Source organism: Helicoverpa zea, chromosome 5 (assembly GCF_022581195.2).
Source record: "Helicoverpa zea isolate HzStark_Cry1AcR chromosome 5, ilHelZeax1.1, whole genome shotgun sequence".
Classification (NCBI taxonomy): Eukaryota; Metazoa; Arthropoda; class Insecta; order Lepidoptera; family Noctuidae; genus Helicoverpa; species Helicoverpa zea.
In genome coordinates, this window is record NC_061456.1 from 11,750,168 (window position 1) to 11,777,237 (window position 27,070).

Genomic DNA, 27,070 nt, shown 5'->3' on the forward strand with positions numbered 1-27,070 from the left:
CGAGAATAACTGGGCTTCTTACATAATTGCCAACCCCTAACTGCCTCTGATACTCCTTAGAGGAAAACTCCAACGTGGTAATTAAATGTACCACGTTCTATAAAAGGGTGGGAAACGTGCTTCGTAGGACATAAATACCCGCACCTAGGTTCTCCATCCGTTCGGAAAATTCCGGATTAGGATTAGCATTGTTTAGGTAACTTAGTAAGGAAATTTTTGCGATTTTATTTTGGGATTTTGTGATTTCTTTTCTTTTTTAGGGCTTCGAGGCGGTTATAAGTTAGTCTGAATGAATGAGATTCTGTGAATCGGATTTTCCTCTGAGGATTTGCGTCGTTTTAACAGTCATGGAATTTTGTCTTATGTGATTTTTATGCACACTTTACATTTAATAATGTTGGAAATACCAGATATTTTTACGCATAATTTTTGTCCTAGCCATACAATTAGCTAGTTAAACCAGTTGAAGATGTGTCACACGCTGAACTTTTCAAAGCGATTATCCACATTAGAACAATTCTGTGGCAACCCTACACTGCAACAGAGTTGCAAAGTGCGTTAGCAGTAAATAGATGGTATTCGCAACACGTGCCTACCTCTACACGTGTACTATGACGAATGGGCTGCGATGAACCGATGACTAACATGCTCTCCTAGTACAATGACCATTCAATCCACTGTTATTTAGGCCTACGTATATTTCGGAACCATTGTTTTTTGGATGGGATCAACAAATGACCTCTTTGGGTATGCGACGGCAGGATGTGAATGAAGTCTTGCCGGCTCTTCTAATTGAGACTATCTTTTTGGTTTATAGGAGCCTGTAAAGGCCTATTTGAAATACAAACTTTTGATTTTGGCTTTGACTTTGGAGGTTATTTGGAGCCTTTTGTACACAGAAAAAGATTCATATATGTAGGTATATCCATAACTCTTTCCGATTCTAATTCTACATTAATGCCAATCTGCCTTGAACGAGCCCGTTCTTTCTTTATATGAGACAGGCATGTGCCCTACAATGGGTCAATAAAAACGCTGATGATATTTCGGAACGCTGAAAATAATATTGGCTTTGACCGTGAACTCTGTAGACATGGCAACATTTGCAAGGTAGATTTTTGCCATAGTAAGTCTAGTTGAGATAAGAATATTTAATTAAGTGAAGCCTCATAACATCAAGCCTGTTTTCCCGCGAAATGAGACAGATGTGTAGGTGGGTAAGTAATTATGTATTATAGGTGCCATTTTCTAGGTATCCACGTAGATATGGGCAAGTCACGTTGTTTGCCTCTGGGTATCGGAAAATTCCAAAATCATTGTCATATTTTGGGAGTACGGGAACACTTCCTAAATCGATCTGCTTCATTTACATATTATTTAGTAGATACTTACTACAACATTATGTTCTTTTATATCTAATAAGAATTAATTATTAACCTAGGTATGAAACATTGCAGCTGCAGCAGCAAAAATTAAATCACTGTGAATTTACAATGGCATTAGAAAAAGTTTTTTTTTTTTAATCTTAATTATGTTACTGTGCGAGTGCTGTAAACTTTCATTTTAATAAGGAAATGAGAGGTTTTCTTTAATATTCAGATGGTATTTTAATATTTTCATGCACGAATATAAAAATTCAAAAGAAAATATTTTTAGACTCAAAGTGAGCCTCACTCACTGGAAATTATTTAAATTATACAGTAGGTACCTATTTACTTGAACATCTACCAAAAATTAATACATCAATAACGATCGAAATAAATTTTAGAAGCATCAATTGTCGTAATTAGCATGACAGTAGCAATGTTGAAAGTGCTGAAAATAGCAATTTCTACCAAAACTGATTGTTTAACACCAGCATTCTATTTATATTCTATGTACAATTAACATGCACAACAGTGACATTGAAGTCTTGTAAAAATGTGGATTGAATACTTAAGTAGGTATCTGCTCAATATAAAAAATCTGGAAAAAAAAGATATTCAGGCTGTATTATTTATTTAAAAACCTGAGATTTTCAGATTAAAAAGGATGAAGTCCAATAATGAAGTATGAAAAGCATCCTTCTTTCTTTAATATAATCTGACAATACTTTAAAAAGGAAAAAAAATATGGGTACATGCTCAACATGTGCGTAAATAAACAATTTCCAATGTGCTACGTGTAGGACTTGTGTGTTGTATCATGCATGAATCACGTCACGCGGCATCCACTGCGATATGTCTCGTCTCCTCGAATAATACTTGCATTATGCAACAGATCAATATGTCTGACGTACAATACCTACATAACCACATCAAAGCATAAACACCAAAGAATCCTTAAAAATACTCCCAACTTTTCCGTTCTTTTCACCCTAATACTAATTTACCAAATCCAACCCACGCAACTTTACAACGTAATCAAAAAATACCAGCAGAAATAAAATTAAAAATCCTATAACCGCTCAGAGTCCAAACATAACTCCTTTATGACATAATTCCAGTTTAACCATTTAGTATTCATAAGAAAAACCATACAAATCCTAAAACAGTTGGGTATACCACAAATAGAGTCAGGCGATTCGAACGTGAGTATCTTTATGTGTGCGTGCATAATACGTGTTTTACGCGTTGGCTATGTGTGCGTGTCGGCGCGGTCACGTTTTGCGCGGCGTGTGGAGGACGCGGCGACGGCGCGTGCATTCCCCGCGCCGCCCCTCGCCCCGCTTCCTCCGAGCTCTTGTCACGTGTTATCGAGGTGTTATTTTCGCTTCGCTTTCGCCACAAATCACAATAATCTATTTGGATGTCGAATTAATCAAATTGGGATTTTCGAGCGCAGCCTGCAACTGAAATACCTACCTGCTTAGCGTATTTTAATAGTTATCGGACATAGTTTACGTAACGGACGATGCATACATTGTATTTGTAGGTATTACGTGAATATATTTATGTAATGTAGGTACCTATCTAGTGCACGTAAGTACCCAACGACATACATATGTATTTTTTCTAACTAGTAAGACCGATTTGAAAAGAGACGTAAAATGAAATATGGCGCCCACTAATTTCGTGATAAAGTCAGGTGCGCATTATTGGTGATTGGCTCTGAAACATATGTAGCATTGAACTCTGTGCTATAAATAAAATATAAACAAGTTTGTATGACGTCACTTTGGCTGCAAGTGGCACGGATTTACACACCCATGAAGTTGACCATAACATATCTATCGCAACTAGTTTTATGTATTGAACTAGGTACTTAAGTAAGATAAAATTAAGTAGGAAAATAAATCGAACAATCTTCTCGTGACCACCCCAAACAGCTACTCTTACATAAAAGAAACAACAGCTTTGATCCAGACCTTTTAAGCCTTTTTATTAATTGAACTGCAGAATATTCTACCTATTAACTAGTATCGGCTAAATTACTAAGTAACTGCAACTGTGTGACCGATAGGCTTTCATGGTCCCACGTACTCTACTCCACTATGCGATAAGATGTAGGTATTTCTTACAAATACATTGTCGTCAGTTGCACACCTCAAGGTCTATTGGCCCATTCGTCGCAAACTTTAAACGTAAACAAAGCAGTAAAAATACTCTAATAACTTTTAACAACTTCAACGTATTGTTAATGTAAAATATTTATACAAGGAAACCACAAATAAAATGTGTCATTGCATAATTATCGTTTTCCAAAATGCCGGACCAAAATACCAGAGGTTAAATAAAGCGCCATTTAAAAATAGAACCAAACAAAAAAGTTGCGATTTGAATTTGAAAGAGGAAAATGGTGCGAATATGTGAGGTTTCCGTTTCAGGCTATAGAAAAAGGAAACGTTGCGCAAATTACATAATTTGAAATTATGTAAGGTAAGTAATTTGTGTTTGCAACATTATTAATTCATACCCGAGGATTTTTCCTCTTTTCAAACATAAGCACATTCAGAAGTTTCCTTTATAGGGACTTATTTTGGGTTACGGTTGACTTTTGCACTTCATAAATGAATCGTCCATGTATCGGCAGAATTTTACAAGAATTTTAGTCATGATTTTGGTAGGGTATCAACATAATCAGTTACCAGAGGTAGATCATTATTTTGGGTGTAATCTAAAAAAAAACTATTTTCCAGAATAGTGCACTTAAACGTGACTGGACTCTATCTCACTTCACACTACAACTTTCACCGTCTAGAAAGATGGTTTTACGCCCGAATACTCAAACGCAGTGCTTTGTACAGCATTAATTTTAATGGAACTCATCAAATGACCCCATCAGTTAGTTAGTAAAGACTATCACACTTTTATTTAGTAAAATCCGCTATTAAGGGTCTTCTGGAGACCTTTGTGTCCCAGGGACTTGGTACCTAGTCTTCTAAATAGACCGTAGGTATATAGAGCTAGGGATGGATTCTAAGATTCAGACATCATTGTCACTCAATTTTAGACGTCATTCTGAGCACTCTTTAGTTTCCCAAAATGGTAAATATATTCTACCTAAGTGTCTACTATAAATAGAACATCAGAATTTTGCAAGTCCCACAGAACTCAAAAAAACGAAAACATGGATTTTGCAAATTGGAGTAAACAGACAGGTAGGTACTGTAGAGCGTAGCACGCTGTTGTACCAGAATCTCGGCGATTTACTTAAATGAGAAGATGATTTTCAATAAGATTTTAACTTACATTTATGGATAAAATTCAGAAAAAAAAATCTGAAATAGTGTTAGAGACTTGATCGCTGCGATAGCGCAAAAGGAAATAAATACAAGGTTTAAGGTCATTGAAGATTTTCATTTGAGTAAATCCCAAGTATCCAGGGATACCTACCCCTCTTTTCATGAGAAATCATCAAATGAAACCCTCGCTGTGGGTGCAGCATGAGGGAGTGTCAGACTCTTACTGACTAAAACGCACCATGTTCCTTCTTATGTACAAGGGCCGCGGTAACTCTTTCGAATAATCCCGATATATGATAAGGCCCCGATCTTGGTACGTATGTACCATTAAGTTAATAAATGTGGCTGCAATTATGCATTTCCTATTTTATTCAATGAGCTAACTATTCAACTCGATAATCAAATAAAACATCATTCACAATATCCATCTTCTGCTCGATCTAAATTAGGCCGCGGCTATTTTTGTTTACTATTCCGAGTGCATTAAACAAAAACAAGACATTAAACTCCAATGGGACAATTCCTTGATAAATTGGGTACAACTACAGTTTTAGCCTGTGGGTCAAGAATCAAGAGGTCGAGAATCATGAGTAAACCTCTTGATAATGTTTGATGTAAGTATAGCTCCTTGTGTTGCAAAGAAAACAAACAATGCAAATCGTTTTTCCGTGCAAATAAAATAATTTGAGGAGCATGAGATTTTTGTTGATTGCTTTTAAAAATTTTGCATTTAGGAAAAAAAAAATTAGAAAGCGATTGAAATAAAAGTTGAAAGAAGGTTTTTTTTTCACGTAATATGATGTTTAAAAACGAAAAATTTCTGTCAAGAAAAGTATCATTCAACAACCAAACGAATGCCTCAAAGGTGAGTTGTCACCTGCGTCATTCTAAAAATCTTGGGTATACCCGACTGTCGAAGTATAGCATGATGCATAGTGGTCCATATCGAAGGTCCTATGAGGAAGACAAAAAAATAAATTCCTAAAAATATTTAATTGTTAGAATCCTAAATCGGAAAAAGTATAAGTAATTAAGAAGCTATTTAGGATTTCTGAATTTAGTCAAGTGGAAAGCTTTTAGCAAACGTTGTACAGTCGACTCTCGTTAATTCGAAACTCGAGGGACTCTTAAAATATTACGAATTATCGAGTTTTTGAAATATTAAATGGTTCGAAATTTGTGAGAGAAAATAAATAAAATTTCGAATTGTTAAGTGTTGATCAATTATTATTTGTTAACTGCTATTTTATAACAATATCAAAAGTTTAAAGACACATTTGTGTGCATATATGTACTCATAATGTGAATTAATGAATCTTTCGAAACAACTCCGTCATATTGCTTCAAAACAGATTGCTGCTACTCAGACTGCTCTCTGATTCTGGCTTACAATCTTTCCGCCTCTTTCTCTCTGCAACTTTGAATTCTCGAGTGTTGGACGATTAAGAATTCGAATTAACGCGTTGTTTTGTTATAAAGCAATGCTTTTTTCGTTCGAATTATCAAGTGCATAAAAATGTATTGATTTAGTTCGAAATATAAAGAGATTTTGTAGGGAACTCGTGATAACTTTGAATTAACGAGAGGTTCGAAATATCGCAGGTTTGAATTAACAAGAGTCGACTGTACCTACCTACTACCTACAAACATATCGATACTTTTTATTCATGTTACCTGTATCTTTTAACAAAGATGAAACGTAGATAGTAGAAGTCGAAGCCAACAGATATCGATAAACATGCCTTTATCCTTGAAATGTCAAAAGACGATTAAAATTCATGTAACTGGATTAGCCAAAACTACATTATTCAACATTTTCAGCATACGTGCTTACAAAAGGTAATCCACCTGAATTTATAGCAGTTGGCGAAATACCTATGTCCTTACTAATATAACAATGCAAAATTCATGAAAAACTAATCAAATCACTTAGAAGTCCATAAACAGCTGCCTTTAGATACAAAATACGAATAATTTAGACCGTGAAGTAGCGAAAATGTTAAACGAAATGAATAATGATTTCCAGGTCAAGGTCACTTGCGAGAAAGTTTTTTATGAACGAGCCTAAACAAAACAATGTTCCGGAATTTTATAAATAAATAAATTATCAACTTTCATCACAAATAAACAAGGCCTAATTTTGATAGAGAGATACCTAATCAATTTCGACCCGAAAATGTTTGCACTGCTTATAAAAATTGTGAGTAGAACCGGTGCGTAAATCGTGATAGGTACCCTATAATTTCAATTACTATCGTATCTCGCTGCGACTTTCCTGTAAATAAATACACCAAACACGATTGTCAAACATGACCATGAAGAATCAGTTTAAAGAAAGCCTAGGAAATAGATAATTTCACATGAAACTTACTTGTCATACTTGACGGAGTGTCCGTTCTCCTCCCAGTAATGCCTTGTTTCCATATTCATTTGGGACCACAACAAAAACAACAAACCACTGTGTTTCACAAATTGCAGATGATTTATCAAATACAAGTTGTCTGTTTACATTTTATTCCCGTCACGGGTATATTCGTTCAACACTAATCACAGTAGCACTAAGTTAGTTCCCCGCAATCCATTTTCGATAAACGATCACAGTAAATATAAATTGTTGTTATCGTATTTAACTGCATGTATGGAGCGTGTTGCAAACGTCGTCACTCTAAGAGCTTCGCGGCCACTCTGAACGGATGTACCAAACACCGGCCGGTTTCAGTCATGTGACACGGCGCGGCATCAAAATATGGACGGGGGGCGTCGGAATGCCGGCGCACATTCCGATGCGTGAACTCAACATTCCACACTAAAATGCAGATATTTCAAATACTAAGGACTTTGTGGATATACTGAGGCTGTATTCAATTCAAGTCGAGTTGTATGAAGGATCCTGCATAGGTTTTGTGAAGGTTTGTGTCGAGAAGTTTGCCGCGGCTGCCGCGCCGACGCGCCGGGCCACGCTCGCCCGCACGTGACCGCTATGACGTGATTATCGCTTGAACCCGCGCGGCGCGAACCAACTTCGCGTTCGGCATCGATATATATTATGTACTATATATATGTCAATGGCGCTCGGGGTATACCCTATGGTTATAATAATAGATGAAAAGTTACGAGATCCTTAATCTGCAACATAGGGGGTGGTGTGGTTATGATGACTAATCTAAATGTAATAATTAGCTTAAAACATATTTATGCTTCACCATTGTATTTGTACCTAACACTAACAGCGAAATCAGAAGATTTTTTTATTCGAAAAAATCTATTCACCTTTTTTTAAATAAAACGGCCAAAGCGAAAGTTTCTACTTCATTAACAAGTAGGAACTTTTTACAAGCTTTTATTTAGATGTGTGATGGAAAGTGTCGATGGCTAATTAAATACCTACTTACATAGATTCATCCTTTCTATCACTACCATAATTGAATCCTACGCCTACAAGCGGTACCTATATTTCAAGAAATCTATCTCACCTTGCCTTATAGTTTTACCTGAAACCTGCCTCACGCAGAAAAATATCCAATAAGACATTAATATCGGCCAGGCGTGTCCCGGGCGCGTCTTGGCGTGGGTGTGGCGTTGACGCAGCACCCACGCCGCGGCCACGTGGTGTGACAACGGTAGACCGGAACGGAAATTTTGGAAAAAAGAGAAAAGCGGTTATGATGCTGGCCTGTTCAGGGTTATGCCGGTTATGGAGTACTTTTGCTTCAGACACAGACTTTCAAAGAGGTGTGTTGTGAAAGTAGCAGACTGCACTGCCTTACTACGATACGTAACACCGTTTACTTGAGTCCCAATCGTTTTTTGGTTAAGTACCTAAGTTTTCAGTCAGTACATCCCAAGAAACAAAATTTGATACTATAAACGTCCTGAGAACGTTTTGGAGCGTGCTAATTAGTGTTCATGTTAGTACTATAATGGTGTTGTAAACATTTACAAAACCCCAATTAGGCCCTAGTATTATCACGGATTTATTCTATAGACACTACATAAAGGCTCTCACGGTGATAAGTCAGCTCTTTAGTTGAAATGTAAAAGTATCAAGAAACGCTCTTTAGTACTGAAATGGTGTTGTCTGCAACGTTTATGTAACTAAAAGTGCACTATAAAAGTAACCAAAACATGTTTATAGTGCTATTTTGCACCGTAAACGATTCCAGTTATCTTTTTTATCACACTGGGGCCCGATTCTCCTAAGTTAATAATGTCAAAATCGAATAGGAATCGAATCGCAATATGATCGTAATAGCAGTTTTAACCATATCGGGCATTCTGCTACTAATAAAAGACTAATCGTATTCGATTGACATTTGATTGGTGTGCGATTGGTTTGCTCTTTTGGTGATTTTGGTCTATACGGTAGTTTGCTGTACAATCATTTTGCAATCGTAAATCATTTGCAGTCAAAATGATTCATTATTGAATGACAGAAAAGGATAAAAACGTTTATTTCAAAGAAAAAATAGCGGAATGCCACATACGCTTCAATCGTAATCGAGTCGGGATTGGATATCAGTCGAATCGAGTCGAACGTGAATCGTATGACGCTTAAGTAAAATTAGGAGAATCGGGCCCCTGGTGACCATTTTGTTTGTGTTGTGATCGTGAATCGTGAGTGTTCTTCAAGGAAACAAAATATATCGGTAAGTTATGCTTTATGTCGTTTGCCATTGTTGCTTAACATAACATACTATAAAACATGCATGGACCGATATGGTCTTACTCTCCCATAACTTGCTCTTGCGAAAATTATTGTATCGATAAAATCATTATGCTGATTTCAAATTTGACAATGCGCCATTATAATTTACGTGTTTTAATTAAATTAAAATTAATAAAATAAGGACTGGTCCCGAATATGGCTGCTATAGTACACATTGGTTTCAGCCGTGCTGCTAATGTGCTATCATGGCCGAAAACAGCAGCCATATTGTTACCGAAAACGAAATAGGGTTCGTTGTCCAATTATAAAATAAACCTTTTTTTGTCACAATGCTGGAAGTAATTGTACGATTGCGTTTGTTTCAGTGCTTTGCCTGCGTCGTAACATACTAAAATTAACGATGGCATATATAATGGACGTGGATTGTTTCCTGAGCAGATATAATTTTTGATTTTGATTTGAACATCAAAATCAACAGGAATCTTGTAAGATTCCTCAGTAGATTTGACTTTATTGGAGTACAGATTTTAATGTTTAATTTTTGATTTATAAAAAAGATGTGATAATTATGTTGTTAAATAAAAAGATGCATACGCTAATGTCAACTATCAACAAAAAGATGCATTAGCGTATGCATCTTTTTGTTGATAGTTATTCTCAAGAAGTCGAGATTATGCCCGCCGAAGTGTTTTTTTCTATAATTGTTATGTTTTATTTTAATATTACTTATTGTGATGTCGACCGTGAGTGCCCCTATTTTTTCTAGGTTTAGAATATACATACATTCAAATACATCTTGCCATAGATCATGTTTATAATTAATAAACAAATAAGAAACATTAACCGTCTTACCACAAAAACTTTTTAACGTCAGTTTAAGACTTGTCTAAAAAAATGTCAAATTATGACGTTGACATATGGTTCATTTTGGAGCCACATTTTTTTTAGACAAGTGTAAAACAGTGGTTAAAGTTTTTGTAGTAAGACCGTGTGTCTTTTTTTTTAAACTCGGAACTAGTTTTCCTTATCATAATGGGACAAAATACATCATAGAATCGTAAGTTATGCAGACAATTTCACATTTAATTGAATCTACTTTACAATTAACTTTCTGTTTAAGAATGCTATTATATTATGAGGTGCTCTATATATTCTTCATCCTTATTCCTAGCTAGACAAAAAGAAACATTATTGCTACAGCCCTGTTGTGGTACAAAACAAATATTTTGTACAGAACCATGTGCTACAGTGTCGACAGTGTGTCACCATTTATGAAATACTAGTCATATAATTGATTCTGAAAAGCTGGTATAGATGTAATTAGACCATTAATTATTCATTTTAATCCTTTTATGTCACGCTTTAGTGTCGTATGAGTAACACAGACTCACTAATAGTGCTATTTAGAATGGTTATGTCTATAGAAGAGTTTTCATGACTTTTACAGAACTAGCCCCGTAGTAATAATGAGGGAGCTTTTAAAAAGCTAAAAGGTTAAATAATAGTTGTGTAAGGTGCTTTCATAGTGCAGATTAATCCTGTAATTATGTTTTTGATACTACTACAAAACTAGTACTATAAAAATAATTTTGACGCATTATTAGTGCAAAATAGATACATTTTGGGTCGGTAAGGTCTTTAATAGTACTAAATAGTACCATAATCACTTTATACATATCTATTATAGTGCAAAACTTTAACGATTCTTTTGTATGGTCCTGTAAGCGTTCTAAGAGCTTAATTATAGAACTTAAATGCTCTTTATCTTATAGAATCAAAACGCTTTGTTAAAAACCTTTATAGTACAGACAGTCATAATGGTTACCATTACAGGCCTACTATAACACAGATTGGTGACAAAACGCCTTGGTTATAGAAGCTTTTTTTACTTGGATGGGGATAGTAAAAAAATAAAACCCCAATTTTTATATGTCACGAAGTTTTAATGGCGTTCACCATTAACGCAGCATTAATAGTTTAGCAAATGGATTTTTCATTGCTTCTAGTTTTTATTACAACTTCGGTACTAGAACACATAAGAATAGCTACCTAAGACTTTTAAAAAATCCTTGTTACTCCTTGGTACCTATATGCAAATAAATTCGATTCGGCTGGACAAATCAACATACTTAGTACCTAATTCTATTTTTGTTGTTATTTTTGCCAATTCACATCAAGATTATAGGACTCCATTGATCATCGTTAGCATGCAATATCACGATATTCATTGACATGGACGGGGCGTCACGCTTGCTACCACGAGACCGCGACGCGACGCCATCATTGAATTAGCACGTCACCGTCTATAGTTTGTCGACAAAGAATGATGTCATAATTTGAATGTGACGTAGAGGGAAAATAGGTGGACGTTGATACTAGTCGGCTGATGAAAAGGGGAAGTTAAGTTAAAAAAATAATGCATGGTGTGACATTTTACGCCCTCTTTTACCACGGTGATAATAAACAGAGTAAGAAGAACATTTACGTAGGTACCTAAAAGACAATCATATTGTTTTGAATACCGTATGAATATCTTCAGTATCAACGTTGCACTTACTGAGCTTTATGGTCATGTGCGGCTCGTCAGATTTTATTTTGGGAAATTGGACACCATCAAATATGATTTTCTAGTAGGTACCTACCCTAAATTTCGATAAGTACATAAGTTCGGTAAGTTTTTCATATAGTCGAGGCGGGTCAATTTGCCGAAATCTTCAAAGGTATATAAATATCCGCACGCGTGCCAAAACGGCGTTTTTCAATAGGTACACTACCAAACCTTTTTTCAGTTTTCCATTTTATAAAGTTAGGTATGCAATATTGGGATATAAGTAATGTATGTACCTCAGCTAAGATTTGAAAGGCTACTGATTATCATTCGCAAGTAGGCACTTAAGTACCTAATGCTTATTTTAACAAATCCACTTCACAACTAGAATTTGAAGACATTTTTCGCAAAAAGCAACTGAACTGTGAAAATATTACTAGTTGCATTTTGTTTCTTTCCCGGGCTTTCATACTAGTCCACAAATAGGCAAAGACACTCTTCAAAACAGCTTGTTAAAAAAAGTTGAATTTCAAATGTTTTATTTTTTAATTTAGAACTGCAATTATGTAAGTGATTCATCAAACACTTTTGTCTGAAACACGGAAAAAGCTTCAAGAATGCCGAAGAAGAAAAAAAGTATGTATGGAGAAAACAATCTTTTGAAAAAGTAACAAAAAAGAGCAAACAAATTTTCTTTCTCTATTGTCCACAAATTAAGACTTCTTATAAAACAAAATTTAATTACATTTCAAAAACAAGGAAAACCTTTTCAGTGGGCTGAGCCTTTTGTGTAATTTATTCCTGTAAGTTGTTATTCAACAATATCCAAATATAAAACCTGTACAAATTCGGTGTTACTTGGAACGAATCCCCACAACGTTGTGTTACGAGGGAGGTTTATTTCTGTTTGCGTTTAATATAAGGGATTAGTTTCAAACGTGCCGAGCTTCGAATACCTAGTTGTTACGTGGTACAAACGTGCGCTCGCGGGCGCGGTAGCACGGGCTGGGCGAGATTGCACTGTCACCCGCGTTCATTTGTTATGAATGGGTTTCGTTACATGTATAAACAGTTGCACGTTTTGTAGCACCAGTGACATAGATTACCTAATGCCCGTGAATTTCGTGCATTGATAAAAGGAAGTATTTGTGTACGAATGGGGTGATTCAGTGGCTGATCTGCCGTAGTGGGTGACGTATAATGTCACACTTATATCTTCTTTTTAGGTTCTCCCTTACATCCCCTATGTACTCCATCTATAAACTCCCTTATGCCTATATATTAAAATCCCTTAAGTATTCTCCTGATATGTACCTATACTTACTTCCTTAAGACTCCCTTATCATCATCTGCATAGCCTTTTTCCCCAACAACGTTGGGGCAATCCAGATATCCGGGCGACCCAATACCCCTAGGCCATTAAGTAATATATTCCTAGGTAAGGTTATCAGACTTTCTAGATTCTGACTACCTACCCTTAACGACTGCCAAAGATTTCGATGGCAGTACGTGAATACTATCATATCCCCTGCCTGTGTACTCCTTTACTTTTTCTTCTTCCTGCCTTGTTCCCAAGTCTTTTGGGGTCGGCGCAATAAATATTTTTCTTCCATTTCTCTCTGTCAGACGTCATACTCACATCCACTCTTTTCTTATTATATGTCTTCTTTCACGCAATCAATCCATCTTTTCCTCGGTCTACATTTGCTTCTACATCTTCCCACATTCATATTTAACACCCTTCTTGTAGTATGTGTTTATCACCGTCTCATCACATGATGCCCTCGTACTACGGCAAACGCTGAACTTTATATCTTTCTGTCGCTCACTGGCGCTACTTTTAGGCTTCCTCTGATATACTCGTTCCTCACTTTGTCCATTCTGATTGCTCCGGGCCGCACAACCATAACACACATACTGTGTACTCCCTTATATAACTTAATTTAATAAATGTAAATGTAAGTATTTATGGGAATAAGTCTTACCGGGTGGATGTGCCCACAACCTTTATTTAATAACTGGATCCACCCCTGTTCGGGTATATTGGAACATACCTAAAGGGCCAGGTGGGCAACCGGTCAGCCACTGCCGAGAGGTCACGAAAGTCGTCTTTGGTTTCGTTTCCCCTCTCTAAAAGGTAGAAGACGGCACAAAAGCTGAGGTTTTTAGTGGGTGCAAGCCCCACATAACCCCACCGTCTCCCCGGGCGGTGTGTATGCGTCAGGCATTTTCCTTAGCTAAAACAAAAAAAAGGTGGTCAACCGGTTATCAAATGTTTCTAATATCATTCATAAGTTTTATGTAATTATTATGTAGGAGAAACAAACTTTCGTATTTATGACATAGCTTGGCCATATTACCTACCTGTAAAAAGGTAGGTCACAATTTTATTATTTATTTTATTTTTAAAACCTACCTTTTCACTAAGGGTCACTACAGTTATTTATTTTTATTAAATATTATTTATTTACAATTATTTATTTTTGTCACTACAATCATTTATTTTAAAAATATTATTTTAAATAATAAATGACCGCATGCTAAAAGACACTGCTTTAACAATTTTGAACTTTAAAAAACTGATTTATTTTATGCCAATGGCAACATTAAAACTTTGACAGTAAAAAAACTACGTTTAGTTACTAGTGTTCCATTTCTCAATGATAGAAAAACTTTTAAGGAAACTTACTTTCATTTAAATAATTGTAATAGCTTGATTATAAGAATATTTTAACGTGGTCTGCCATTACTTACACTATAATTTTAAATATGTAAAATACATTGACATGACTCATAACACGTCATCATGAAGTGCTAACTAAACGCAAATTGATATCTGTCAATCAAATTGTACAGCAGATTTTCGGAAGAGGCGTTCATTATATTACGTTTTTTGCAAAAAGCACAGTGGTTTAATAATTAAAAATGCTTGCTTTAATCAATCGTATCCTTGATTGGATTAAAAGCTTGTTCTGGAAGGAGGAAATGGAGCTAACACTGGTCGGATTGCAGTACTCGGGGAAAACAACTTTTGTTAACGTCATTGCCGTTAGTATTATCTGAAAACAATATTTTTGTGTTGTTTTAACTTCCTTGTACGCTTTACGCCATCATAATATAGCTTTGATTAATGTACGGATCATGATAATGGACCACCGATCGAACTTCATGCGTGGATAAGTGATGTAGATGGCTTTTATTATTTTCTATTAATTGTATTATGTATCGGCTGCGTACGATATTATGTGATCATATTACTCATTGTTCTTTCAATTTGTTTTTGTGTGTCACTCAAAACAAAGGATTATGAAGTAATCTCAATCCATTAAATTGAGAACTTACTGTTACATGAACTACATTTACATATTTTAGGAGCTTAGGTGAAAGTAACATAACTTTTTTTATTAACTTCGAAGTTACGAACAGTTTTACATGCAGTAACAACTTGTGGAGTTTCATGTAAACTACCAAGTTTTGTTATATCAGCTTTATGTAGCTATGCTTTTAATTGTAGGCTTTTGCATATTTTTCAATCCTTGGACACTATAATTACTGTAATATTTATGACCTTTAGACATTCCCAGATATCATTTAACAAAAAAAAATTCGTCACATTATTGCAATGTAGCAACAAACAGATACCTATAGTACTTATGCTTATATCATAATTCAAAGGGTCACATTTCAATCAACAATATGTTATCTGTGTCCAATTCCAATGTCAGTTTAATCAGACTGTTCAAAGAGGTTCATTTACCCTTTATCTTATCTCTTTATAGATTCTAAGCTTTCTTTATGCTATAATGGATACAGAGATCAATATAATAGATGGTTTCTATCAGGGTTATCTTTTAGAAATTATGCTAGAAATGGTAAATAATAATGGGTAACTTTGTTGGGTGTAGGTGAATTCAAGGTATTTTTGTTTATCCCCAGTTTTAACAAAGATGCGATTAAATAATTATGTATTATGTGTTCATCATCATACCCCTGCCCTCATCCAAATTTAATATTTGGGGTTGATGCAATATGTCTTCTTATTCCACACCAGCATCTTTGATATAATTTCATAAGTAAAGGATCATATTAACACCCAAATATATCTTTGAAATTATGATTCTAAAAAATGCAATTTATTTAATACCTTTTTTGTGATTAGTCTAGTCTTCGAATGGCTTTTTAAAGCCTCAACTTACTTACAAAGCTGGTTGAATACCCATGTAAATTAAAGATAAATCTCATGGTGACATCACCATGGTGGTTCATTCACTAAATGTCAGATATCAAGTTAAAATATTTTATGTAAATAATTTGTAATCTGATTATTATTTGGTGTATTTCAAGTTTCAAAATATGTATCTTTGGTTTACACTATAATATACATGTCCTTGGCATTTGTTTTCTATTATTTAAAGTATTCAGAACATTATACATAATAATATACCTACTCTAAATAAAAAATAGGTTAAAGAATAAGAATTGTTTAGAAACAAAATGTATGCATAATTTTTAAATGTTACTACAATTATTTAGTTTCGAAGTCATTAATGTTAATAGTATGTATGTATATTAATATCACCACACATTTAACAACCAACATGCCAAAATGATCTTTTATCAGTAAAAGTTGATAACATTCCAGTAATATATTTTGTGAATAAATAAATCTGTCCTGTTATAGCATGTTACATGATGTGTTGATTCATTCACATTCATTGCGTTTTAATCCTCGGTTTATAATGAGGTAATAATATTAATTAGTTAATAATAAAATATAGAATGCATTGTGACTATTATCTCTGACTAACAATGTAAGGAAAACTGTTATTATATACTTTCTGATTTCTTTACTGTTGCATAAATACTCATCAAATTGAATATTTTTGTCACAATATATTTTTACTTGTCATAATATATTTATTTACTTACATACAATTTTTGCTCTCCGCAGTCCGGCCAGTTCAGTGAAGACATGATCCCAACAGTGGGATTCAACATGCGCAAAATCACCAAAGGAAACGTCACTATCAAGGTAAATAAAACTATATTATTTATTTTTGCATAAATGTTCATTATCCCTCAGACACCAGAGACTAAATTGCACCAGCCTAAATAGATACTTAGTGTATTTTAAATTTCATTTAAATAATAAGCTATGTATTGTTTTTAATATTTACAAAGTATAAAGATTTTTTTATCAAACAATTTTTTGACAAAGTAAAGCAAGACCATTTTGCCTTACTTACCTCTCTTGCCATTCTATCCTTCATCTAGATAATCCATAAAAAACTTGACAAGAATATGAAATACATTTCAGTGACGTCAATGCATCTTAAATTAAAATAATTGTCGCAAATTACATTGCTTAAATATTTGCTTTTCATAATTATCAGAAGTGAATTGTTTGGATTCCACACACAGATATGTATAGGGATACAGGATAATAGACTTTCTTGTATCAATATACTGAGACATTTCCAAGTGTACCAATATTCTGTTTTGCGACTACCAGTATTTTCTGTATGATTGATAAATATAAGTGTCACCTTCGATTTATTTGCACGCGGTTCAGTGAGTTATCATGATTAAACATTGTTGCTAAAGTATACAACTCGTTGATTCCTGCGGATTCACCCGTGTCCTGAGGGACATATATAAGCTACTATAAAGGTTCATCAAAATCCGTTCAGAAAATTTTGCACAAATGAGTAACAATATTGATACAAACGCGCTGAAGTATGTACGTATGTGTTTGTGTGTGATTGATGTATGTACTGTTATGTATTTTCAGGTTTGGGACATCGGTGGCCAGCCTAGGTTCCGCTCAATGTGGGAGAGGTACTGCCGAGGCGTTAATGCTATTGTGTAAGTACATTTTCAGCATTTTTCAATAACATTTTCTTTAATTTGTTTTCATTTTACTGCTCTATCTCGCATTTAAACACGTCTTTTCTAATTTGTAGACGTTGTTCAAGCGCAGTTATGTCTTTATTTAAATGAACGAAGCATAATTATAGTAATTATGTTTAAAATGATCACTTTTATCTGATATACATTTTGTACCATTAAGAAAGCTTTCATGCGTATAACTGCATCAGGGATCTATCAGACAGGGAGCGGTCACGCGGTCAAGCGTTCAAGCGGTCAGTTTTGCGTTCTTTGTGTCATATCCTACTTTCCTACTTATATTATAAATGTGAAAGTTTGTGAGAATGTATGGATGTATGTTTGTTATTCAATCACGCAAAAACGGCTGGACCGATTTGATTGAAATTTGGTACGTAGATAGGTGATACCCTGGATTAACACATAGGCTACTTTTTATCAACACACCACGCGGGCGAAGCCGCTGGCGGAAGCTAGTTACGTTATATAGATATACTCACACAGGAGGCATTCTGACCGCGTCGGTCAAGCGGAAGTAGTAGTAGAAGAGCTCGAACGCAGAACGCAGAAAGCTCGACCGCGTGACCGCTCTAGCTATATACTGGATCTATTTGGCGCAACCATTTGTAACTTTTTTTATTGTCTTCTATGTGCTTGTGTCAATAAATATTTTTTCTTTCTTCTTTTCTTTCTTTCTTTCTTTCTATACAGCTATTTTTAAGGTTTACTCAAATCACACCGTTTAATTAACGTTTTCCCTCGTTAACAGTTACATGGTAGACGCGGCGGACCCGGACAAGATCGAGGCGTCGCGCAACGAGCTGCACAGCCTGCTGGAGAAGCAGCAGCTGACGGGCATCCCCGTGCTCGTGCTCGGCAACAAGCGAGACCTGCCGCACGCGCTCGACGAGCACGGACTCATCGAGCGGATGTCAGTATGCTCATTTATCTAGTAAAAATCGTAATTTTATCACTTACTAGCTTCTACCCGCGTCCCAGATGGTGACAAAATTCCTATGTCCTTCTCCTGGGTCGAAACTACCTCCCCTCTAATTTTCAGCTTAAACGGTTCAGCCATTCTTGAGTTATAAAATGTGTAACTAACACGACTATATAGATTTGTGGTAACAGGGTCGTATAAAAAATATGATTCCAACATGAAATGTAAGATACCAATGTTTTGAAAGGACCGACTGCCTATCTGACCGCTTTAACCCAATTACTCCGGTAACCCAATATCTGGGTCTGTCGGGAAACAAACTGCCAAAACGGCTGTAAAAATAGCCGGGACCAACAATTCAACCTTATTTCTTGAACACGGGGGTACTATTTATTAGATAAAAATTTACCTATTTCTATGACCTGGCCTTATTTTTTTCCCTTACATGAATCATGTACTTCTTTAATAGATATTGCTAATTGGAGTAAAAAAAAATATCAACATTTACCTACAATATTAATAAAAAACCGAATATAAAAATGACAATTTATTTGTTAGGAACCTGTCAGCCATTCAAGACCGTGAGATATGCTGCTACTCAATCTCGTGCAAAGAGAAGGACAACATCGACATCACGCTACAGTGGCTCATCGCGCACAGTAAGTCGGGCAGCGCACGTTAATGCCACTCTCGGCCCTATGTGCAACACATCTCATACTATTAAGGCGCAGTTTCGCTTGAACTTACTTCTGCCTCGAGTTATGCCTTTTCTAAACTCGCGTGATTGGTTCCTAAAATCTGGGCAGTTGTAAAATCTTGATGACTAAAGAAACTTACTTGGATACTAATAAAATTTATTTTTGTTTTAATTGCACAAATAATTAGCCAAGTGAGGAGGTGCCTTGCCTCATAAAAAGTCTTAAATTTCGTTTCGTTGGCTAAAGTCAGTGTATACTTGGTTACGAGACTGATGTCGACCCCGGGTGAAATTGCTAGTATACTAGACTTATTATCAACATGGCTCAAGAAATTGTATTATTAAAAATAAAATATCGATTGATACAAACCTTTAGTTTTTCTATGAAAATGTTACGAACTGCGCCTTAGTAATTGTGTTTGAAGCGATGATCTTGTTGCATTATTTGTAAGTTGCGACTGTAACGGAGTTAAAATACTTTTACACAATGTATTATTTTGAACGTGTATCAGCGAGGCATTTTATTGTTTTTGTGTCTTAATTCACATGTTATGCCTTCTTGCTTCGAGGCTATGCCTCGTTTTGAGTCTTGCCCGAAATATTCGTATGTAATACATTGTGAAAAGTGCTTTCAATCCATTTGTGTCGCGATAAATAAATTTAGCTTGAGTAATGCACTCTCTAAAACAAAATGATGTGGTAAATTATCTTGTCACAAAACAACCATTGGCTTCAATTAGTTTTCATTGTTTGAAAATGGTGCCAAGCTGAAATTTCGTTTGTTATATATTCAATTATTTACGTGAAATATTTATTGAAACGCAATAAGCCTTTTATATAAATATGTGAAAAGATAATGTTGTCACATTAGAAATGTACACGAACGTCTAAGGTATAGTTCCTTTTAGAGAAAGATTTTATTTATTTCATGAAACTGATTAAATAAAAATAAGAAACATTGATTTGAGACAAATATTCACATGCTGCGTGTAACTAGATACTTCACTAGACTGATATAAAAGTTAGACCAGGACATATCAATCGTCTCAACTTCACTGAAGTAAACTCATAAACTTGTTCCATCTAAAAGTTACTATATGTTTAGATGCAGTACTATCATGTTAGAGTATTTAGATTCCTTAATAATATTAGCGTTATATATTATAAATATACTTATCTCATATTGTTAGCTAAAAAAATAAGTTTAAAAGTATATAATGTGCGAATAATTTTGTTGATATGTTACGTTAGGCGCAAACTGTATATAACATAAACAATGTACGTAATATATGTATTACATTTGTGATATATACTATTTTGAGGTATGGACACAATATTTTACGAGTATTTTCAATCCCAGGACCAAGCAATTGTACGGAAATAAGACTCCTATTTAGGATAATGTGCTTGACTAACCGTGTGCTTGAAGTAATGGCGGCATAGAAGCGTAATGGAACCGTAGACAAGTAGATAATAAATGGCTTCCAGTAAATCATTTAAGGAATAAACTTTAAATAAAAAAAAGTAAAATAGTGTCTTCATGACTCAAATCAAGGACCCTTATTTATTATTTATCATTCAATAAAATTATTCTCACAATATTAATGTTTTGTCGAATATAGAAGAGTCACTAGATGTGTAATTAATTGAAATTAAATACCCGCTTCGACTGCACATTATGTTTATATAAACATTTATATATAGTTATATCTTGTAATATACATAGATTTGACAATAGGGTTGTTTCCAATTTTCGAAAATCTATTTAAATAGCTTCTAAATAGTTTAAAGATCACCCCTCCTATAATTTTGCATCTTAAATCTCTTTACTTTTTATGTATTCGATTTTTTTCTATTTTTCTTAAAACATTGCCCAGAAAACGCTCGATCACGTGACTGTGACGTCAGAGTCTACTATGTGTTCCTTTACACTTTGCACATCTAAAGAGAAGAAACTAATTAGAAAAAACTCATTGATTTTTAAATTTTAATAATGTATTCTTATAATATAGATACAAAAACAAATATTTTAAACATTTAAATTATTTTTAAACATTGGGCACAAAAGAAAATACCTGTAATGTTTTGAGTTGTGTACGCGGTTAAATAAAACTGTGCAAAGGAACGTAAAGTTTGTGTTTATTATTGAGGTTATATTTGTGTTATCTTGGTTATTTGCAAAGAATTGAGCTACAATAAAACTATCAGTTTCAATAAATCCTTTCTCCATAATTCTTTTCTAAGTTTCTTTCGCTCAAATACAAATAAAAACTGAAGAAAACAACACAACCATTCTCAGGTTATACCTGTCACAGACTGTCACTGTCAAATACTTGTCATTGTCAATGTAAAGTGACGACATCGGACTCGATTCGCCGTTTTCAAGGGCGTGACGTAATAGACGATAAATTTAAATAGGCATGATGACAGTAATCAAAAATCATTAAAATAATATATTTATTAAATTAAACTTGAAGCTTGGAATATAAAACGCGCATTGTTTTCTTTATTAATAATGTGATTAATATGTATTTTTATAAAATAAAATTACGAAATAAGGCAATCCGCCATGATATCTTGAACACCAATCAGAGCTCGTGACGTCATTTCTCAAAACAACTCGCGCGAAAGCGCGCGAACGTCACATTTCGTTATTGTGAACTTCCACTGCGATCTTTGTTTTTAATTAATTAATTGTTTATAACACGAGTTATGGAGCCCGGATTTATCAAGGCAAACAGCGCTAATTTGCCTAGAATTGATATCATAATGCTGGGAAAGTTTTTGGCATCAAATAAAGATTTTTGTTCAACTGAATTTAGAAATGTTAAAACTTCCATGTAAGTATTCTAGTTTAATTAAAAACAATGAGAGATGAAACCTAACCTCGAAATAGTTATTTACATTAAAAACTATGCTAGAATCTAGAGAACTATGTAATAACTTACATCAAGGTGATCTTCACAAAAATAAAGTTGTACCGTGGGCAATATTGCTTTTGAATCTCGCCTTGCAAGTTTAAGCCACTTGTTTCGTATTTTTTTATTGTGAGGAACGTACACAAATAACTTATCCGGAGTTGTTTTGGATGTGTTCTTACACTGGGGGACCCCACAACACCTATGCCCTTTCGAATTCATATTTAATAACACAAAAAACTTATATAATTATTGCACAAGCGTTGTTTACTTGCGTCTTGTAATTTCAGTCGTGACGTCACAAGTGACGACATGACACTGACAAGCGTTTTCGCGCCGGATTCAAAGTGGACAGAGAAAAATGCAATTATTTGATAAAAAAACTTCGCATTTTCTTAAAATTAATAATTTTTCATATAAAATAGACGTATACCTACATCATACAAAGGAATTTAAAAATTTGTCATCATGCCTATTTCATAAATTATTTAAAAATTATGTGGTCAGTTATTATTAATATAATATAGCTTATCGTGTTTCTATTTTTGTGAACTTTCGGTGCATATACCTATTTTTAATTGACTGAATACTAGGAAACAACCCTATTGTGAAGTTTTCGTACGGCGCTGGCTTGTGCGGAGAATGTACCAAAATATGAAGAATTATTATAATTTATTCTAGAAAAGTTTTTAATTTATAATCATGGAAATGACAAACCTAGAAATTGATAGACTATGCTACACTAGCGCCGTGGGTGAATTATTGTATTCTGTATTTGAAACTGAATGTAGCCGTTACTAAAGATTGTCGGGGTCTGGTGTAAAAGTTTTTAGTATTAATTTAAAAGAAAAACGCATTATATTTGGAAGATTATCTCAAATAGTTTCACCAAACATTTGTTATTTTTTTATCAGTCTTTATTTATAGAAATTGATCATTAAATTCTTCAATTGTTATGAGAAATAATCAACGAATAATGATTACCTTCGTATGTATAGGTTAACCAGATTGAATCGCCTTTAACTAGATGTAATCATCTGGTATTAGATTCTGCCACAGATTTAGACAATAACTGGGCCATGTTCCTTTGCAACACATTGAAGGCTGCCAGAAATTCAGGACTCATGTGAAATCAGAGAATCTTATTGGCCCGTACAGTATTCATAAAGCTCAAAGATTTGTTAATTTTGTAGTAAATACGATCTTTTTACTGACAGTGACAAACGGTACTCGGTTAAAAGTTCATGTGTTCATACTTAGCAATACAAAAAGTACCTACATTTTTATATTTAAAAACAATATGGATAGGCAAAGGCATAGATTGTAGCAGTAAATCTTTGTAATTAAAATATTTCTTTATTTAATTTCTAACGTGATTAGAGTTGATAATTGTATTTTTTCAGCTCTTTCATGTCTACAGATTTGAAGTATGTTTAGTACAGTCGGCCACGATAAATTATTTATTTGTGGTTGACTGTACTTCTAAGTAGCAACTATTCTGTATAATACACGAACAAATTGATAACAAATTTATCATCTGTGCAAGTAAATAATCTACTGAAGTACTAAATATGAGTGAACTAATGAATAGCAAGAAAACATGTAGCATTCCATACGCAGAAAATTATTTGAGGTATTTGTTCAACTATAATTATATTATTTTTTATATAATGGTGCGTTTATATTGTATGGCTGTAACTTATCTTTTTCTATATTATAATATACCACACGCAAAAGATGTAATAAAAGTGTAAGTGTCTTATTTTTTCATAGCCTTTACCATATAATTGTTTATATCACAGATCTGGTTCACAGAATTTCGGCTTACCTTAAAATTAATATTATTTTGCAAGATAGTCAACCGATTTTGACTCCTATATCTTAGGCATAAGGATGATATTTAACGCTAAACTATATGTGAGTGAGTACCTTCAATAATAGCTAAAGTTTACTCTTAACTTGCTATGTCTCCAAGAGTGAAAATCGGTTGTTAACTATAAAAACAATTCGAAAAAATGTCTTGTTTTATATTATTAGAACGATCAGATTCTCATAACTAATGTTCTCATATCTCTGAACCATTCTTTCCTTACCACTGAAGTTTTAGTAGAAATACTTTCAATTCGCCGAACATCAGAATGTCGGATTCCCCTTACATATGTAGATTGTTTAGAAATGTTGAATTGTAGATTTGATCCGAACAAATAGTTTAACATAATTTAAGGCCTTTTACAAAATATACAAATAAGTCTGGTTTAAGGTTTTCTTTTGAGCCTCAAAGTTGTGCCTCGGGTTGGTTTCCAAGTTATCGCTTTCAGAACTGATATTGTCTGTATACGCAGTTTGTGTCTCAAAATATTCAGTCCCATGCCTTTTGTTGGAAAATATGCCTCGCCTCGGTTTGAGGCACACCTCGTCTTAAGGCTTATTATCATTAGATCAACATTCAAACTTTCACATGACTTTGGAATTTAAATATTTTGTTTCAGCCTATTTATTAAATATTGCGTTTACTCATAATTTAAAATATAACGCATGATAATTAAGAAAACCCCATTATTAATGTTTTTATGTCACATCATGCATGTAAATAAATTAGGGATATGGGACTTATGATAAAAACGATTCATGGGAGGCTTGGCAATATTTTGTAGGACTACAATTAGCTCATTCTTAAAACCTGATTGAATTAATCCAGTTGCTGAAGATTGTTGAATAAGGGTTTTAATTGTGCATTTATGAATTGGAAAATGACTCGACTACGATACATAATAATATAGAACGCTTATCGCGCCACTCATATCCGTTCGATTTTATGCGCAGTAGTTAAAATTATTAATGAACACTTCCATGACTGAGAATTGTTTTCATACAAAGTATTGTTGACCGTTAAAGGAGTACTTGTTGCAATTTATTCAATAAATAACAAAAAAAATCCTTTCAGATTTAATTTTGACAGGTATTTCATTAGTCTACTTAATAACTGATGGGTAAGGTCGTTCCTAAGTGTCGGCAAAAATATTCCATTGTGTCAATGAATATGCATAATAGGTATAATTATATTTATGTCAAAGGCTGACGTCATCTCACTGCGATTGCAGATCTACCTTATACATAAAGATATCTGATTGATACATGTGAATGATTAATTTAAAAACAAAGTTGGCATGGTTTGAATTTATAGATACCCCTGCCGTTTTCCTGCGGTTTCAACCGCCTCCCGTGGGAAATACTGCCCGTACCAGCATAAAATATAGTTTTTTTTACTCGGGAAGGGTTGCCTCAGTCGTTTTTGAGTTTATCCATTACAAACAAATCTTTATAATATTATTATAGACTATAACTTCCCGATGAATAATCATAAGTTGTACCTACACTTAAAAGTTATTCTATTTACTTCTTATTAGGGAAACCCATTCTGTGGGTACCTACAGTTAAGACAGTCCTATTAGTCTATGTTAAATGTTGTATAATAAAAAACATTTGTGATATAAGTAAACCGGTATATATCAAGGTGAAACAGAACAAAACAAACAGGTTTTTTGAAAAAACAGAAGATGGTGTTGAGTTTGACGGATTATACGGGGTGTGTCGTTCACAATCACATTAAATCCTATCGCATATACTTTATGATATTCTATGGCGAATTGTAAAAAAAATAACCTAATCCATTCAGTGGTTTAACCACAGGAGCCATTTTTAGTTTTTATAATTTACAACATCATGTGTAAAGTAGAGATAAAGTTAGGAGTATCGTATGTTTTGATCAGTTGACAGCTGTCAGTTTTCAAGGGAGAATTTCAGTTGTTTGTAATGACTGACTTTTATATGGTGTTCTAATTTTCACACATTTTTATTCTATTTACTTTGTTTGAAAAATGCATTTTTTTATTTTTACGTATTTTTCGTTTTTGTTTGTGTTAATCGACATATATTAACCAGTATATTAACGCATTTCATTTAATGTGATTATGAACGACACACCCGATATGCATTATCAAAATTCCGTTTGGTACTTATATGCACAATGATTTCTATCTATTATGCCATAGAGATGGTCTCTATTACCCCTTGTATTATAGAGTACAGATATACGCGAGACACAATTGTTTTTAATAGCGACATACAATCAGAAGGATACTTTCCAAAAATGTATTGCCAATTGTTTTGTTAAATATGGGTTTTTCAAAAATACAATAAATAAAATGTCACCCAAGCAAAGAGGTACACTAAATTATTGCTCAATTTTGCTTTTTTTTAATATTTGTGCAACAAGTATTCCGAGGTGGGTAGTATCGTTTATATGTATAATACGCGTTGTATATTTCCAAAAGGAGTTTCTCTCGATAGTTTGTACTCTGTTTTTAACAAAGAAATAAATATCATAAGGGCTGCACTTGTGTTGTATTATTTACCAAAATGTGAATTCAATGTTCAACCACTTTAGGGTGAAGACATTATTTATGGAACGTACATGTTGATCCATATAAGAAAGCATTTAATTTTATATACTTACAGGTAAGTTATTCTACAGGTAAAATTTCATAAGCCCAGGATTCGGTTTTGAATCCTTCCACCATGGTTAATCAAAATAAAGCAATGCGTCAATATCATGACGCAGATGTCAGATACATTCAAATTCAAATCACGTGATTGCATGTCAAAAGCATGTGATTTGCCTTCGTAATTAGTGTTTTTTCCATTGTTTTAGATTTCAAAACTTATCTGGGTAACTGGTAAAAGATACTAGCA

At 34.1% G+C, this 27,070-nt stretch overlaps 2 protein-coding genes across 5 annotated transcripts in view; one reads left to right on the plus strand and one right to left on the minus strand.

The window, feature by feature from the left end:
• LOC124630308 (transcription factor cwo) overlaps positions 1-7,376 on the minus strand; it is a 32,875-nt gene extending 25,499 nt beyond the window's left edge. For 2 of the 4 annotated variants that reach the window (XM_047164153.1, XM_047164150.1), the window contains exon 1: positions 7,035-7,375. In XM_047164153.1, the coding sequence (XP_047020109.1) occupies positions 7,035-7,093 (59 nt within the window). In that variant the 5' untranslated portion in view covers positions 7,094-7,375. Of the gene's footprint in view, positions 1-7,034 lie in introns of all 4 variants that reach the window. The other 2 variants (XM_047164149.1, XM_047164154.1) reach the window with 2 other exon arrangements.
• Positions 7,377-14,709: 7,333 nt separating this feature from the next.
• Positions 14,710-20,183, plus strand: LOC124630728 (ADP-ribosylation factor-like protein 8). The gene is made up of 5 exons (XM_047164708.1): positions 14,710-14,925; positions 16,829-16,909; positions 17,669-17,742; positions 18,533-18,694; positions 19,262-20,183. Exons 1-5 carry the CDS (start codon positions 14,803-14,805, stop codon positions 19,383-19,385), a joined length of 564 nt encoding a protein of 187 aa, XP_047020664.1. The 5' UTR covers positions 14,710-14,802; the 3' UTR covers positions 19,386-20,183.
• The last annotated feature ends 6,887 nt before the right edge of the window (positions 20,184-27,070 follow it).